At 38.9% G+C, this 14137-nt stretch overlaps 1 protein-coding gene across 3 annotated transcripts in view; it reads left to right on the forward strand.

Annotated features, from left to right (window-relative positions):
* The window catches only part of Cadps (calcium-dependent secretion activator 1), a 1213340-nt gene that overhangs the window by 1080991 nt on the left and 118212 nt on the right, over nucleotides 1–14137 (forward strand). For all 3 annotated transcript variants that reach the window (XM_090396519.1, XM_090396528.1, XM_090396537.1), the window contains one exon: nucleotides 13676–13759. In XM_090396519.1, coding sequence (XP_090252645.1) covers nucleotides 13676–13759 — 84 coding nt within the window. The remainder of the gene's footprint in view (nucleotides 1–13675; nucleotides 13760–14137) is intronic.

Consider the following 14137-nt stretch of genomic DNA (forward strand, 5'->3'; position numbering starts at 1 on the left):
GTTATGTTTTATGATAAGGTGGTGAATATGTTCAATAAGAGATATTCATATGCAGTGATATTCTCGAGCTTTGCAAAGTCATTTGATAGATTACCACATGACAAATTGTGTATAAACTGCAGAAGATAGGATTAGATAACGAATTGTTAGATGGATTGAAGATTGGTATTCTGAAAAATACCAGCAAGTTGTGTATGATGGAGGGGTGTGTCAGAAAAGGAAGGTGACAAGTGTCATTCCTGAGAATTCTGTTCTTGGGATCCTACTGTTTTATTTATTTGTTAATGATATTTTATATGGATTGATTGGAACTCTTCAAATGGTTGTCAATGATGCAAAGTTTGGTAGAATTATCAGGAGTAGTGCTGATGTTAATTTTCTACAGGAAAATTTAAATAGACTTTTAACTTGGAATAATGAGTCCGGGTTGCAGTTTTAATATTGATAAATGCAAGATGTTACACTTTGGGATACAGATATATAAAACTATGTACTGTATTGGTGGAGCTGTACTTCAGGAAGTGGATGAGATTCAGGATCTTGGAATGATGGTGGGCAGTGGACTGAAGTTCCAAGGACATATCACAAGTTTTGCAAAGACTGTACATCGTATTCATGTGATGATAAAAAAAGTACATTAACATGTAGGGATAAGGAGATGGTGGTCCCTCTATATAAGGCATTGGGCAGACCACACATGAAATGTGCTCAGATTTGGTCAACTGGTTTTCAGTGTGATGTGGATTATACAGGCTGGTGGACAGGAGGAAAAGAGGAGATATGATAGAGACATTCAGGTTTGTTAACGGATTCTATCGGATTAATTCAGAAGGAATTATAAAAAAGAGTGGATGTTAAGCTGGAAAAAATGAGAGGCCGTCTCTGGAAGTTGTATAAAGATGTGAAGACTGTGAGGAGTAGATTTTTTATGTGGAGAGCTGTTTTAGAGTGGAGTGCATTGTTGAATGCAGGGAGTGCAAATAACTTCAATGTTTGTTAGACGTGTTGTTGGTTGAGCAGGCCTCCCACAATGAATTACTCTTTTTTTATTTTTTTTTTTATTTTTATTTTTTTTTTGAGACACTGCTCCATCATACACAACTTGTTTGGCATCATTCAGAAAAACTAGTCTTCAATCTATCTAACCAATCTGTTATCCAGTCGTCTTCTGCAACTTATACACAGCTTGCCATGTGTAATCTGTCAAATGTCTTTCTGAAGGCTAAAAATATCTTGGTATATGAATTTTCCTTATCCAACACATTCAGATATCATAAAATGCAAGCAGATTGCTTAAACAGTCTGCTTGCATTTTAAACAAAGTTTCTCCAATACCTTGCAAGTGCTGATATATATATATATATATATAGACTGTTCTGTAATTGGAAACTTCTGTCCTGGAATCATGCTTGTGAAGTGAAAGAACGAAGAAAATAAATCTCAAGAAGTGGTAAGATATTCTGGAGGTCATTGAAAAAGCTTAGAAATGGAGAGTGCTGTAAAAGGAGTTACAGATGATAAAGGTGACATGCAAACTGGAGAAGAAGATATCCTTGAAGTATGGAGTAATTACTTTGAAAAATTGTTAAACGAAACAAGCAGTGATAGTACAGTGGTAAAAAACACTCAACAGGCATCCAGGAAAATGGGAGGACTTTGGCAAGAACATAGAAAATAAATATCAAGAAGGTGGTAAGATATTTTGGAGGTAGTTGAAGAAGCTTAGAAATGAGGAAAGAGTGCTGTAAAAGGAGTTAGAGATGATAAAGGTGACATGAAAACTGGAGAAGAAGATATCCTAGAAGTATGGAGTAATTACTTCAAAAAATTGCTAAATGAAACAAACAGTGATAGCACAGTGGTAAAAAGCACTTGACAAGCATACAGGCACGAATGTATATCCATACTTGAAGTAGGAAAAGCCATCAAAGGCTTAAAATGTGCAAAGGCAGCAGGAGTACATGATATTCGACCAGAAATGCTGAAGCGTGGTGGTATAAAAGTCTTACAGTGGCTGCACTGCATACTTCAGAAGGCCTGGACTGAGGGAAGAATTCCAGATGATTGGAGTAGAGCTCTCATGGTACCCATATATAAAAAGGAAATAAAACTGAATGTGAGAATTACAGAGGTATTTCCCTACTGAGTGTTCCTGGTAAGATTTATGCAAGTATTTATTATTATTATTATTATTATTATTATTATTATTGTTCCAGGAAACTCCAAGGAGTCGACAGACTCATCAAGGGAGGCCCTAACATCATGTCAAGAACATCTATTCAACATTCACACAGTATCTATCATACCTTGCCTTCAACTCATTCACGATCGTAGCACCCACAACAGACTCTGGAAGCTTATTCCACTCATTCACCACTCTCCAAGTAAAAAACCTAGCTCTAACACCCTTGTCAACCACACTCTTGCCCAGCTTCCATGCATGGCCCCTAGTCCTCCCACCACCAGTCATATTTTCAAAAATATATTTTGGATCAATCTTATAAAAACCCTTCAGTAATTTGAATGTCTCAATCATATCACCCCTCCTTCGCCTATCGTCCCATTTCTGCAACCCACAAATCCTCAACCTATTCTCATAAGGTTCATTCCACAGACCTGCTATCATCTTGGTCACTCGTCTCTGGACCCTCTCCACTTCCTCCCCATCACGAAGAAACCCTGGTGCCCATAACTGGGCACAAAAGTCCAGATGGGGTCTTATCAAGGCTCGATACAGAGGAACAACAACTTGTTTGTCTCTGCATGTTAAAGTATTTTTCAGAAGCCAAGTCATTTGGTGAGCTGTTTTAGTCACTTTTGCAATGTGCCCCCTAAACTTCAACTCCCTATCCACCAACACTCCCAAATCCCTGGCCTCATCAATCTCCTGGAGTACAGCTCCACCAATGCGATATACTGCTGCTATTCTTTTCACCCCAAAGTGCATAACCTTACACTTTGCCACATTAAATTGACATCCATTTTTCCTATCCCAGTCCTCCAAACTATCCAAATCATCCTGCAAAATTTTGACATCCTGTGCACTCACAATTGCTCTACCCAACTTTGCATCATCAGCAAACAAGTGAACACTTCCTCTCAAATCCTTTCCAATATCATTGATGAACAAATTGAAAAGCAGTGGTCCAAGAACAGAGCCCTGCGGCACTCCACTAGTCACAAGACGTCTTTTAGACTCCTCTCCTGAATAAACCACTCTCTGGTATCTCTCCTTCAACCATCCTCCTATCCATCTCACCAACCTTATATCTATCCCCATCTGCTCCAGTTTACTGATTAGGGTTCCATGTGGTATCCTATCAAAGGCCTTGGCAAGGTCCAGTAGTATCACTGTAAACCCATTACCCCTATCCAGTTCGGCTGTCACTGTGTTATAAAACGCGAGCAAGTTACTGAGGCATGATCTACCCTTCACAAAACCATGTTGTCCCCCATACAATATCCCATTTTCATCTATCCAATCCTGTATTCTTTTCTTGACTAATTTCTCTAAGACCTTGACAATGATTCCTGATATGCTAATCAGTCGGTAATTTACAACAGCAGTCTTGGAACCACCTTTATGCAGTGGAACTATTTTCCCCTCTTTCCACCCACTCGGGACTAACCCATACCCGAGACTCAAATTAAACAAAATGGTCAAGGGTACTGACAATTCTTTAGCTGCTTCTCGTACAACACGAGCTGGTATACCATCCAATCCCGCAGATGTATTGACATTGAGGTTATGCAATAGACTACTCACCTCCACTTCATTCACCACAATTCCCGTATAATCTACTGGTTTATTCGTTTCTGCAATGTCACCACCTGGATGATATATTCATGCAAAGTGCTCACTCAGTAACTCAACTATATCAACTGATTCAGTTACCTCCCTACCATCGGCATTCTTTAAAATCATTCTGCCATGTACATTTTTCCTTTTACTTGCTACATATCTAAAATATGTTTAGGATTCTCTTTAGCCTGCATGGCTGATGTTCTTTCGTAATCCTTTTTTGCTTTTCTTACCACACTCATCACCCTTCTGGCCTGCACTTTATACCATTCATGTGCCTGCCAGTCACCTTTCTCCTTAAATTCCCTCCATAGTTGTTTCTTTTTTTGCAACTCAAGCTTAATGGTGTTATTCATCCATTTAACCCCTACTTGATTTATTATTCGGACTCTAGGTATACAGTCAGCCATTGCTTCATGCATGCACTTCTTAACTACCTCCCATGCACTATCAACTTCTAGTCCTTGCAGTTGTACATGCCATGGCACTGAACCAATCAAACTCCTAAGCTTGTCATACTTTCCAGTCCGATAATTCCACATGTACTCTGTCTTAATTGAAAATTCTAGACCTTTAGCCACCTCCCAAGTCAAGACCCTATGATCACTCTCACCGATTGGTGGCAATGTGGTCATATTTGTTACAGCCAAATCCTCAGATGTAATTACTAGGTCAAGCACTCTCTGACCTCTAGTATTTTCCATTACATGCTGTCGCAGATAGTTATCCCTTAATAACCGCATAAAATCCAATTCCTTCCTCCCGTGTGTCATCTCCTCACCCCAATCAATCCGACCATAGTTGAAATCTCCCATAATAATCACCCTCCTTCCACTCATTTCTTCTATTTGCTTGTGCATACTGTCACCACCATCTTTTCCATCACCTGGTCTATAGCAGCACCCAATTGTATATTTAGTTCTGCTAGCCACAATTTCACACCAAATGGCCTCAAATGTGCTCTTTTCTCTATGCTGCAATTCAACTTCTATTCTCCTTGGCTGTAGTTCATCAGCTATCATTAACAATACTCCTCCCCCCATTTTATTCTCTCTGTCATTCCTGAACACACTATACCCATCACATTCAATCCCACTGGCTATATCATCTACAGTCAGCCATGTCTCACTAATACCAATAACCTGTGGTCTGGAAGTGCCAACCATGGCCCAAAACTCTTCCTTCTTGTTCCTAATACTCCTTGTAGTGTATACATGAATTTAAGACCAATTAACTCCAACCCTACCTTGTTGCCTTATATTAACTATCCCACTCTGATTTGTTGTCCTTATTTGCTCTGGCATATTATATTCATTCTTACATTCAACTGCCTCCCTAAGGACTGTATCTCTACTCCTCCCCCTTAACAAATCTAGTTTCCCTGAATTGGCACATCCACTACATTCAGCAACACTTTCTCAAGTCTTCTTATACCATAACCATTCAAATGCAAGCCATCCATCTTATACAGATCTTTTCGCCCATCAAACTCACTCCACACGTCCACAAATTCCACACCACTCGTCATATGCATAACCTACGCATAAAGTCATTCGCAATTATGTCCCTCCTTTTAAACATTTCACTGTCATACCGTGGCAAAAGACTAATCATTCTAACTCTCTCACTCTTTTCTTTTGCTACCTCAAATAATTCATTCAGGTATTCTATCATTTCAATTTTATCTCCTTTCAAATCATTTGTACCTGCCACAACAATCATTTCTTTCACCCTTTCCTTTTGCTCTCTAATAGACTCAGTGTCATCCTTTATGGTCGCACCAGGTTGGTACGATTTTGTCAAATCCTCTACTAATACACCTCGTACTAACGAGTCTCCATACAGCACTCTATCCTTCATTTTGTTCATGTTCACATTCATACGTCTATTTTTCCTGTCATACCTTTTATTATTGGTTGGTTCATTCAGTCGACTTTTGTTCATGCACTCTAGCTGCTGTTTTGCCCTTTCTATCGCACCATTCAACAACACGATCTCACTCAATGCATCTATCTCAACTTTTTTATTCTCTGAGAAATCAGAGATTAGAATGATTTTATTCTCTCAAGTATACTTGAGAAACAGTTGAGAAGAATTGTGGAAGAAAAGCTTGGTGAAGAACAAGCTGGATTCAGGCCAATTAGAGGTTTCAAGATCAGATCTTCACTTTACGACAAATAGTAGAGAAGTCACGGGAATATAACAAAGATCTGTATTTAAGTTTTGTCAATCTGGAAAAGGCATATGACAAGGTGCCAAGAGAGAAGCTATTCAGTATGCTACAGTTATATGGTTGTTTTATTTTTGACCGTATATATCAGAACACAAAATTATAAGTAAATAATAATTTATTGACTTATTGCTGATATTTCGCTGGTGTTATAACCAGCATCTTCAGAGCACAAAAACAGTTTGTCACAATACGCAAGACTACAACAACATAGTATAATCAATGGACTAGTTTAACAAAATTGCAGCAGCAACACAAAGACTAAAGTCTTAATTAGGTGCCCTCTATCTGGCGGGGGGGGGGGGGGGGGGGGAATTGATGTTACTACACAGACTAAAGTTTTAAAAAACAGAGAGAAAGGGAGAAAAAAGCCAGTACTAGTTATGTCCTAAGATGACTGTCTCCCAGATCTTAGGCAAATTTATACAGCCATATTTGTTGAAATTTGGAGTATGTTATGTTTCAAAGCTTCTGTTGCTTCTAAGAACAATCTTTTTGACTTGTAAGAGTTTGTAAGAGTTTATGTGCAGTACTTTTGTTTTCTTCCAGTTGATTCTGTATGCAGGGGTATCCAAAGCATGGTCTGCTATGCCTGACTTGCCATAGTGGTAGTGCTGGATGTATCTTTTATGTTCACTGATGCAGATGTTCACAGTTCTTCCTGTTTTACCATAGTAAGATTGGTCACACGAGCAGGGTACTTCATAGACTCCCGGATGTGATAAAGGAGGGATGCTGTCCTTTGGTGAACGGATGAGAGTTGCTAATTTGACACATTGTCTGAATACTATGCATAGTTCATGTTTATTAAGAATTCTAGATGTGCCTTTAATGTATGGGATGGTGACTGTTTTGTTGTAGTTCACTGTAGTGGATAGTGGGAGGGGTTTGTTAGGAGCATTTAGTATTTTGTTTATCTTATAGGGATTATAGCCATTGGCCAAGAAGGTGTGGCATAAATGAGCCAGTTCAGCAGTAAGATCATTGTCATTGGAACAGATTGCTCTTGCTCTGTGGGTTAGCGTTTTTAAAATACCATACTGTTGAGAAAGGTGATGATGTAATTGTTTGTGTAAATATCTCCCTGTATGTGTGGGTTTTCTAAAAACTGAAAATGATAAGGAACTATCTGGAAAACATGTGATAAGTATATCCAGGAACTGTCTGCCCTTCCTGAATACACTTATCTCAAGTATACTTGAGAAACAATTGAGAAGAGAATTGCAGAAGGGAAGCTTTGTGAAGAACAATCTAGATTCATGCCAATAGAGGCTGTCAGGATCAGATTTTCACTTTATGAAAAATAGTTGAGAAATCGTGAGAATATAATAAAGATCTGTATTTAAGTTTTGTAGATCTGGAAAAGGCATATGACAAGGTGCCAAGAGAGAAGCTATTCAAAATGCTACAGATATATGGTGTCAAGGGGACATTATATCAAGCAATACTTAGTCTTTATTTGTGTTGTAAGTCAGCAGTTAGAATTGAAAGAAGTACAGGAAGATTGTGTAATGTTAAATCTGGTGTCAGGCAAAGATGTACATCCCCTCTGTTATTCATTATCTATGAGGGCTGTTTGATAAGTCCGTTCAAAGTCAAAGAGATGCCGCCACCGTACATATCGAGGTTATTTTTAGTTGCTGGCAACTGTTGGAGGATCACACACACTAAATTTCAGTCAGATAGATCTATTACTCTGTGTTTGGCGTTCATTTGAATCAATCAAGTTCTGTGATTTGTAAAAAATGGATGAGAAAGAATTTCGTGTAGTGATTAAACATTACTTTTCGAAAGACAAAACTCATGAAACCAAAGCTAAGCTTGATAAACATTATGGTGAGTCTGCTGCAGCTTTGAATAGAATGGTTTATAACTGGTTTAGTAACTTTCGAAGTGGCCATATGAGCACAAGTGACTCTGAACATTCTGGATGCCCTGTTGAGATCACTACTCCAGAAATTATTGAAGAAATCCATGATATAGTGATTGATGATAGAAGAGTGAAGGTGTGTGAAATTGCTAAGGCTCTGGGCATCTCAAATGACCATGTATATAATATTTTACATGAACATTTACATGTGAGAAAACTATATTGCAATAAACACATCCATGCTCAAAAGTTCACTGATATAGAAAAAGCTTTTGACAACATTAACTGGAATATAATGTTCAAAGCCCTTAAAAATCTGAAGATAGATTATAATGACAGAAGACTAATTTATCAACTGTATGAAAATCAAACTGCAGTCATAGGAAAAAAAGGGAAAGAAGCTAAAATAAGAAAGGGCATTACACAGAGGTGTGTTCCCTCACCATTAATTTTTAATATTTACATCCAGGAGATTCTGAAGGAGTTAAAAGAAAAATCAAATCAATAGTAGAATATAGATCAATGGCCGGCTTTATAATACAAGTCTTGATAAGATTTGCAGATGAAGAAGTATTAATAAAGGCAGAAGAAAAAAAGACATACTACATTTTATTATTATTTATTTATTATTATTCAGGCCTCTGTGGAGTCAAAAGACTCATCGTGGGAGGTCCTTCCTAAGAACATAGTCTTTCAAGACTCATCCAGGGGAGGTCCTCCCCCCCCTAAGAAACACAAAGTCTATCATACCACTCCTTAAACTCATTGACCGTTCTTGCTCTCACTATTCCATCAGGCAATGCATTCCATGGTTCAACCACCCTCCATGCAAAGAAACCACTCCTCACCCTCTTGCTCACAGTTTCCTTTTGTAATTTCCAGGGATGGCCTCTTGTTATCACTCCTACCCACTGTTATACCTGAAAGAACTCCCTAGTGTCAACCCTGTAACCACCTCTCAACAGTTTAAAAGTCTCAATCATATCACCTCTCCTTCTTATCCACCAAACTCTGCAGTCTACATTCCCTCAGCCGATCCTCATAACCAAAATTGTACAGTCCTAAAACCATCTTTGTCATCCGTCTTTGTACCCTTTCCACAGTTAATTTATCCCCTTCAAATCCTGGGGACCAAATCTGAGAACAATAGTCCAAGTGTGGTCTGATCAGAGACTTATACAACGGAATGATAACCCTCTTATCACTGCAGGTCAGTGTCCTTCTCATAATTGCAGCAATCCTCTGTTTTACCTTCACCACCTTTGCAATATGTCCTCTAAATTTCAGGTTTCTAACAATCATCAACCCCAAATCTCTTGTCTTCCCCTACTTCCTCCAGTATAACTCCTCCCATAGAGTATGCAGCATCCCATTGATGTTTCCCAAACCTCAAGACCTTACATTTTGTTGCATTAAACTGATACTCCCATTCATTTGCCCATCTATCTAGCTTATTCAAATCCTCTTGCAGGGCTACCACATCTGCACTATTACTAATAATCCTTCCCAGCTTCTCATCATCTGCAAATAACTGAATATCCCCTTGCAATCCACTGGCAATATCATTGATATAAAGGTTAAACAATATAGGTCCTAGCACTGAGCTCTGTGGAACCCTACTTGTAACCCTCTGCCTCCTTGAAACTGCTCCACCATACTCAACTCTCTGATAACTATCAGACAGCCAATCCTGAATCCAGTTGACCAATCTGACATCCAGATCCGTGTGCTACATGAATAGCAGCTTATCATATGGCACCCTCTCAAATGCATTTGCAAAAGTCTAGGAAAATGGCAGTATATGCCTTTCCCTCATCTAATGCTCTTGTAACTTTACCAAAAAAGGCTAGCATATTGCTAAAACAAGCGTGCCCCCCCCCCCTTCACAAATCCATGTTGACTCTCACTGATAATATTACCCTCATCTGCCCAATGCTGTATACAGTCCCTCACTACTTTCTCCAAGATCTTTCTAACTACTGATGCCACACAAACTGACCTATAATTAGACACTTCCAGTCTGCTACCACCCTTATGCAATGGCACTATCTTACCTTCCTTCCATTCCATGGGCACTGTTCCTGCAGCCATACTTTCAATGAAAAGCCAGGTTAATGGCACTGTCAGTTCCTTAGCACATTCTCTCAAAACTAGTGGTGAAATACCATCCAGTCCCAAAGCTTTACTGACATCCAGAGTACTCAGTATCTGAAACACACTCTCCTCCTGCACCTCTAAACCTCGAACCTGCCCATCCCTGTAGTATTCAAACTGACTCCTCCAGGATGAAATACTCCAATAAAGTGTTCATTGAACAATTCCACTATGTCCTGTGCATCAGTCACTCTTACTCCCATTTTTATCCCACAATATCATTCTTCCACAGTCATTTCTCCTCTTTTTCTAGCCACATAGCTAAAAAATTCCCTAGGATTTTCTTTGGATCTTAGGGCCAATCTCCTCTAATATTCCAGTTTCGCTTTCCTTACCACACTAGTCACTCTTCTGGCCTGTGTCTTATATTCTTCATGCATCTTCTCTTCACCTGTCTCCTTATATCTCTTCCATAGTCTCTTTTTCGCATGCAATTCCTGTTTAATATTGTTTGTCATCCACTTTACTCCAAATTATGTTCTCTTCTTCACTCGTGGTATACAACTTACCATTGCTGCTAACAAATATTCTTTCACAATTTCGTAATGATATCCTGGCCTTCCAATTCTTCCCTCCATGAAACTTCCCGAAGTTGACGTCTAAGACTATTATAATCACCTGCTTTATAATTCCACATAAGTTCCCGTCTCTTTGATACCCCTGCATGTCTATTCATTTTCCAAGTCAAAACCATATGGTCACTGTCTCCAACTGGTGGGAGAGATGTCATCTCAGTTATTATCAACTCTTCTGATGCTATAACCAAATCCAAAACTCTTGAACCTCTTTTTCCCTCTGTTACATGTTGCCTAAGACATTTCCCTCAAGAATTCTAGAAATCCCATTCCCCTATTGCTACATGCATCCTCCTCTCTTCAATTTATACTACTGTAGTTAAAATCTCCCATAACAATCATTCTTCTTGCACTTGCCAAACTTAACTGTCTAAACATCTCCTGGTCCCCATCCTCTGTGCTCCTGGGTCTGTAGCAACACCCCCACTAAATATCCTATCTTGCCCACCTCTACCTCACACCATATGCCCTCAAAATCATTTGTCTCACTCCCTTCCAAAGCCTCCACTCTTAGAGAACATAGGTCGTCACTTATCATATGCAGTACCCCACCACGCTTTCCCCTCCTATCCTGCCAAAAAATGCTGTACCCAGCAACTTCTATTCCTGTTATTATATCCTCTTCTGTCAACCACGTCTCAGTGATCCCAATAATTTTTGGCCAGGCTGAAGCTATCTGCGCCACCAATTCCTCTCCCTTATTCTGGATACTCCTGGCATTAGTATAAAGCATATAAATGTCATTGTTTCTATACCCAGCATTATCCCCTCTAGACTCCCTCTGTTATCCCTCTAGACTTCATTGTTACCTGATGTCGTCTCCCTTCTCCCAAGTATCCATTCCCACAAGAGGCCACCCCTGCTATCAAGACCAGTAAAACCACCAAGAACCAACATATCCAACAAAGAATATAAAGCTCTACAGGAAATGAAGAATAATAAAGAATTAGTTATCACCAAAGCAGATAAGGGAAATGCAACTGTAGTACTTAACCAAAAGGACTACACAGGTAAGCTGATTGCTCGTCTATTAGATCGGGCCACTTACCTCCCTATCAATTACAATCCCACCAACTCTCAAATTAGAAAACTTCACAGGCTCCTTAAGAGAGTCACTTCTTGCCTGTAGAAGTTACCAACAGATTAAAGCCGTTTAACTCTATACCCCCCCCCCGTATTAATGGACTCCCAAAAATACACAAAGAAAATGTGCCATTACGTCCCATATTGGATGGCATTGATTCCCCCACATACAAATTAGCTAAACATTTGGCCAAAGAGCTCACACACTATACTGGCAACACACCATCACACATAAAAAACTCAGCCCATTTCAAAGCCAGCATAGAAAACCTTACACTCCAACATACTGACATAATGGTCTGCTTTGATGTCTCCTCTTTATTTACAAATGTCCCACTCAAGGAAACTTTAGAGCTAATCCAAGCTAAATTTTCTCCCGATGTCTCAGCCTTATTTCAGTTCACAATGAACTCAGGCTATTTCGTTTGGCAGGGAAAATTCTACAAACAAATAGAGGGGACAGCCATGGGTTCATCACTCTCCCCACCCTTGGCCAATTTCTTTATGGAGACCTTTGAAGAAAAAGTGTTAGCCTCTGCCCCACAAAAACCAACCATATGGCTTCGCTACGTTGATGATGTGTTCGTTATTTGGCCACATGGCTCTGAAACACTTCTCTCCTTCTTAACACACTTAAACAACCAACACCCCAGAATCAAATTCACTCTGGAAAAAGAGGAAAACAACAACCTCCCTTTCCTAGACACACTAGTCACCCGCCAGCCTAATGGAACCTTGGTTTTCTCAGTTTACAGAAAACCCATCCATACAGGCAGATACATTCACCAACAATCCCACCATCCCCCCTCACAACAATATGGAGTAGTGAAAACGCTATACAACAGGGCTAAACTACTCTGTTCAAACGACTTGGCCCTAACACTGAACTAAATCACATCCTCAACACTTTCTCAGCCAATGGCTACCACCCCAAAAAAATCCAAAAAATATTAGAACCTACAAACCACAGATCCCCTTCCCCCTCCACAACAAGGATTACTCTAAATCCATCACCATTCCCTACATCCGAGGCACCTCGGAAAAGATTACCAAAATCTTAAAAAAACATGACCTGATCTCCTGTTACAAACCTTACAGAAAATTGGCATCCCTTATCTGCTCCACTAAAGACCAACCACTTCCCCTAGACCCACCTGGTGTTTACCAGGTCCCTTGCAGTTGTAAACTGTCTTACTTTGGCCAAACAGGCAGGACAGCGAATATCAGAATTTCGGAACACAAGGACTACATCCGTTTTCACAAATACAGTCATTCTGGGCTTGCAGACCATGCTCTGGATACACGCCACAGAATACGGTGGAAGAAAGCTACAGTGATACACCGTAGCAAATACAAATTTGAAAGACTCTTTATGGAATCAGCCTCAGCCCTAAGAAATTCTCCAAACCTCAACAAATTTGGTTGTATGCGACTGCCCCAAATCTGGGAGGCCTACATCAGCAGACCTTCAGCCCAATGGCCAAGAACACCTACTTAGCCCGCTAGAGGGCACCATCAGAACTGTTAGGAGAACAATAGCTTCATCTCTTCGTTCCCAGTTTCTGTGTTGTAGTGTCTACGTGCACGTAACTTTTTTTGTAAGTTCCTTTAGAAGATGGCAATGTGACATTGCCGAAATATCGGAAAATATTTATTAAAGTTTAATTTAATTTATATCCTTAACTACGTTTTTCAATTCCTTAAGTGTTTTAATAATCCATAACCAACGTATAAGCCTGTCTACGAGAATCACATTTGTTAAATTCTGAACCTTTGCTAGTTAGCAGAGATTGGTTTTTAATTTCTTTCTCCCACCCCTTTTTTTTTGAGTTAAATAATTAAATCATGCTTACCACTTTAAACTTGTTGTTGTTTCTTCAAAATAATTTAATTCTTGAGGTTATATATATATTTTCATTATTATTATTTTTATTTTATTTTATTTTATTTTTTCTACACAGCTGAACAGCATTCTTGAAGTCACTCTCAACAAACTTTCTCGTTATGATGAAGGTAGTTTATTAGCTCCCATTCTTTCCTTAACTGTAAGTAGTTGATACAGAAGAAGTGTTCTTATTTATTAATTTTTTATTTAGCACATTCACCATCTGAAGAATTATAACAATATACTTAATTTTATATTTCAGTGTTATTATCTATAACAGCATTATCCTTTCAAATCCATTGTTGAAATTTGTCTAACTACAAAGTTCCTTTCTTCTAGTCCAATATTGTATGCTTGATATGATATGATAGACTGGATATTATATGGTTCATTGTGATTGGTCGGTGAATTTAAAGCTCATGTAAAAGTGGTGATTTTTCATCTGTTTTATGTGTTTTTTCCCATAGAAATTAGTGTTTTAAAGTATATTATTGTAGATTTTTGTGTATTTAGTGTTTTATAAGATATATTTGTTAAG

This window comes from Typopeltis vanoorti, chromosome 1 (assembly GCF_054136105.1).
Source record: "Typopeltis vanoorti isolate ZY-2024b chromosome 1, IOZ_Tvanoo_1.0, whole genome shotgun sequence".
In the NCBI taxonomy this organism is placed as follows: Eukaryota; Metazoa; Arthropoda; class Arachnida; order Uropygi; family Thelyphonidae; genus Typopeltis; species Typopeltis vanoorti.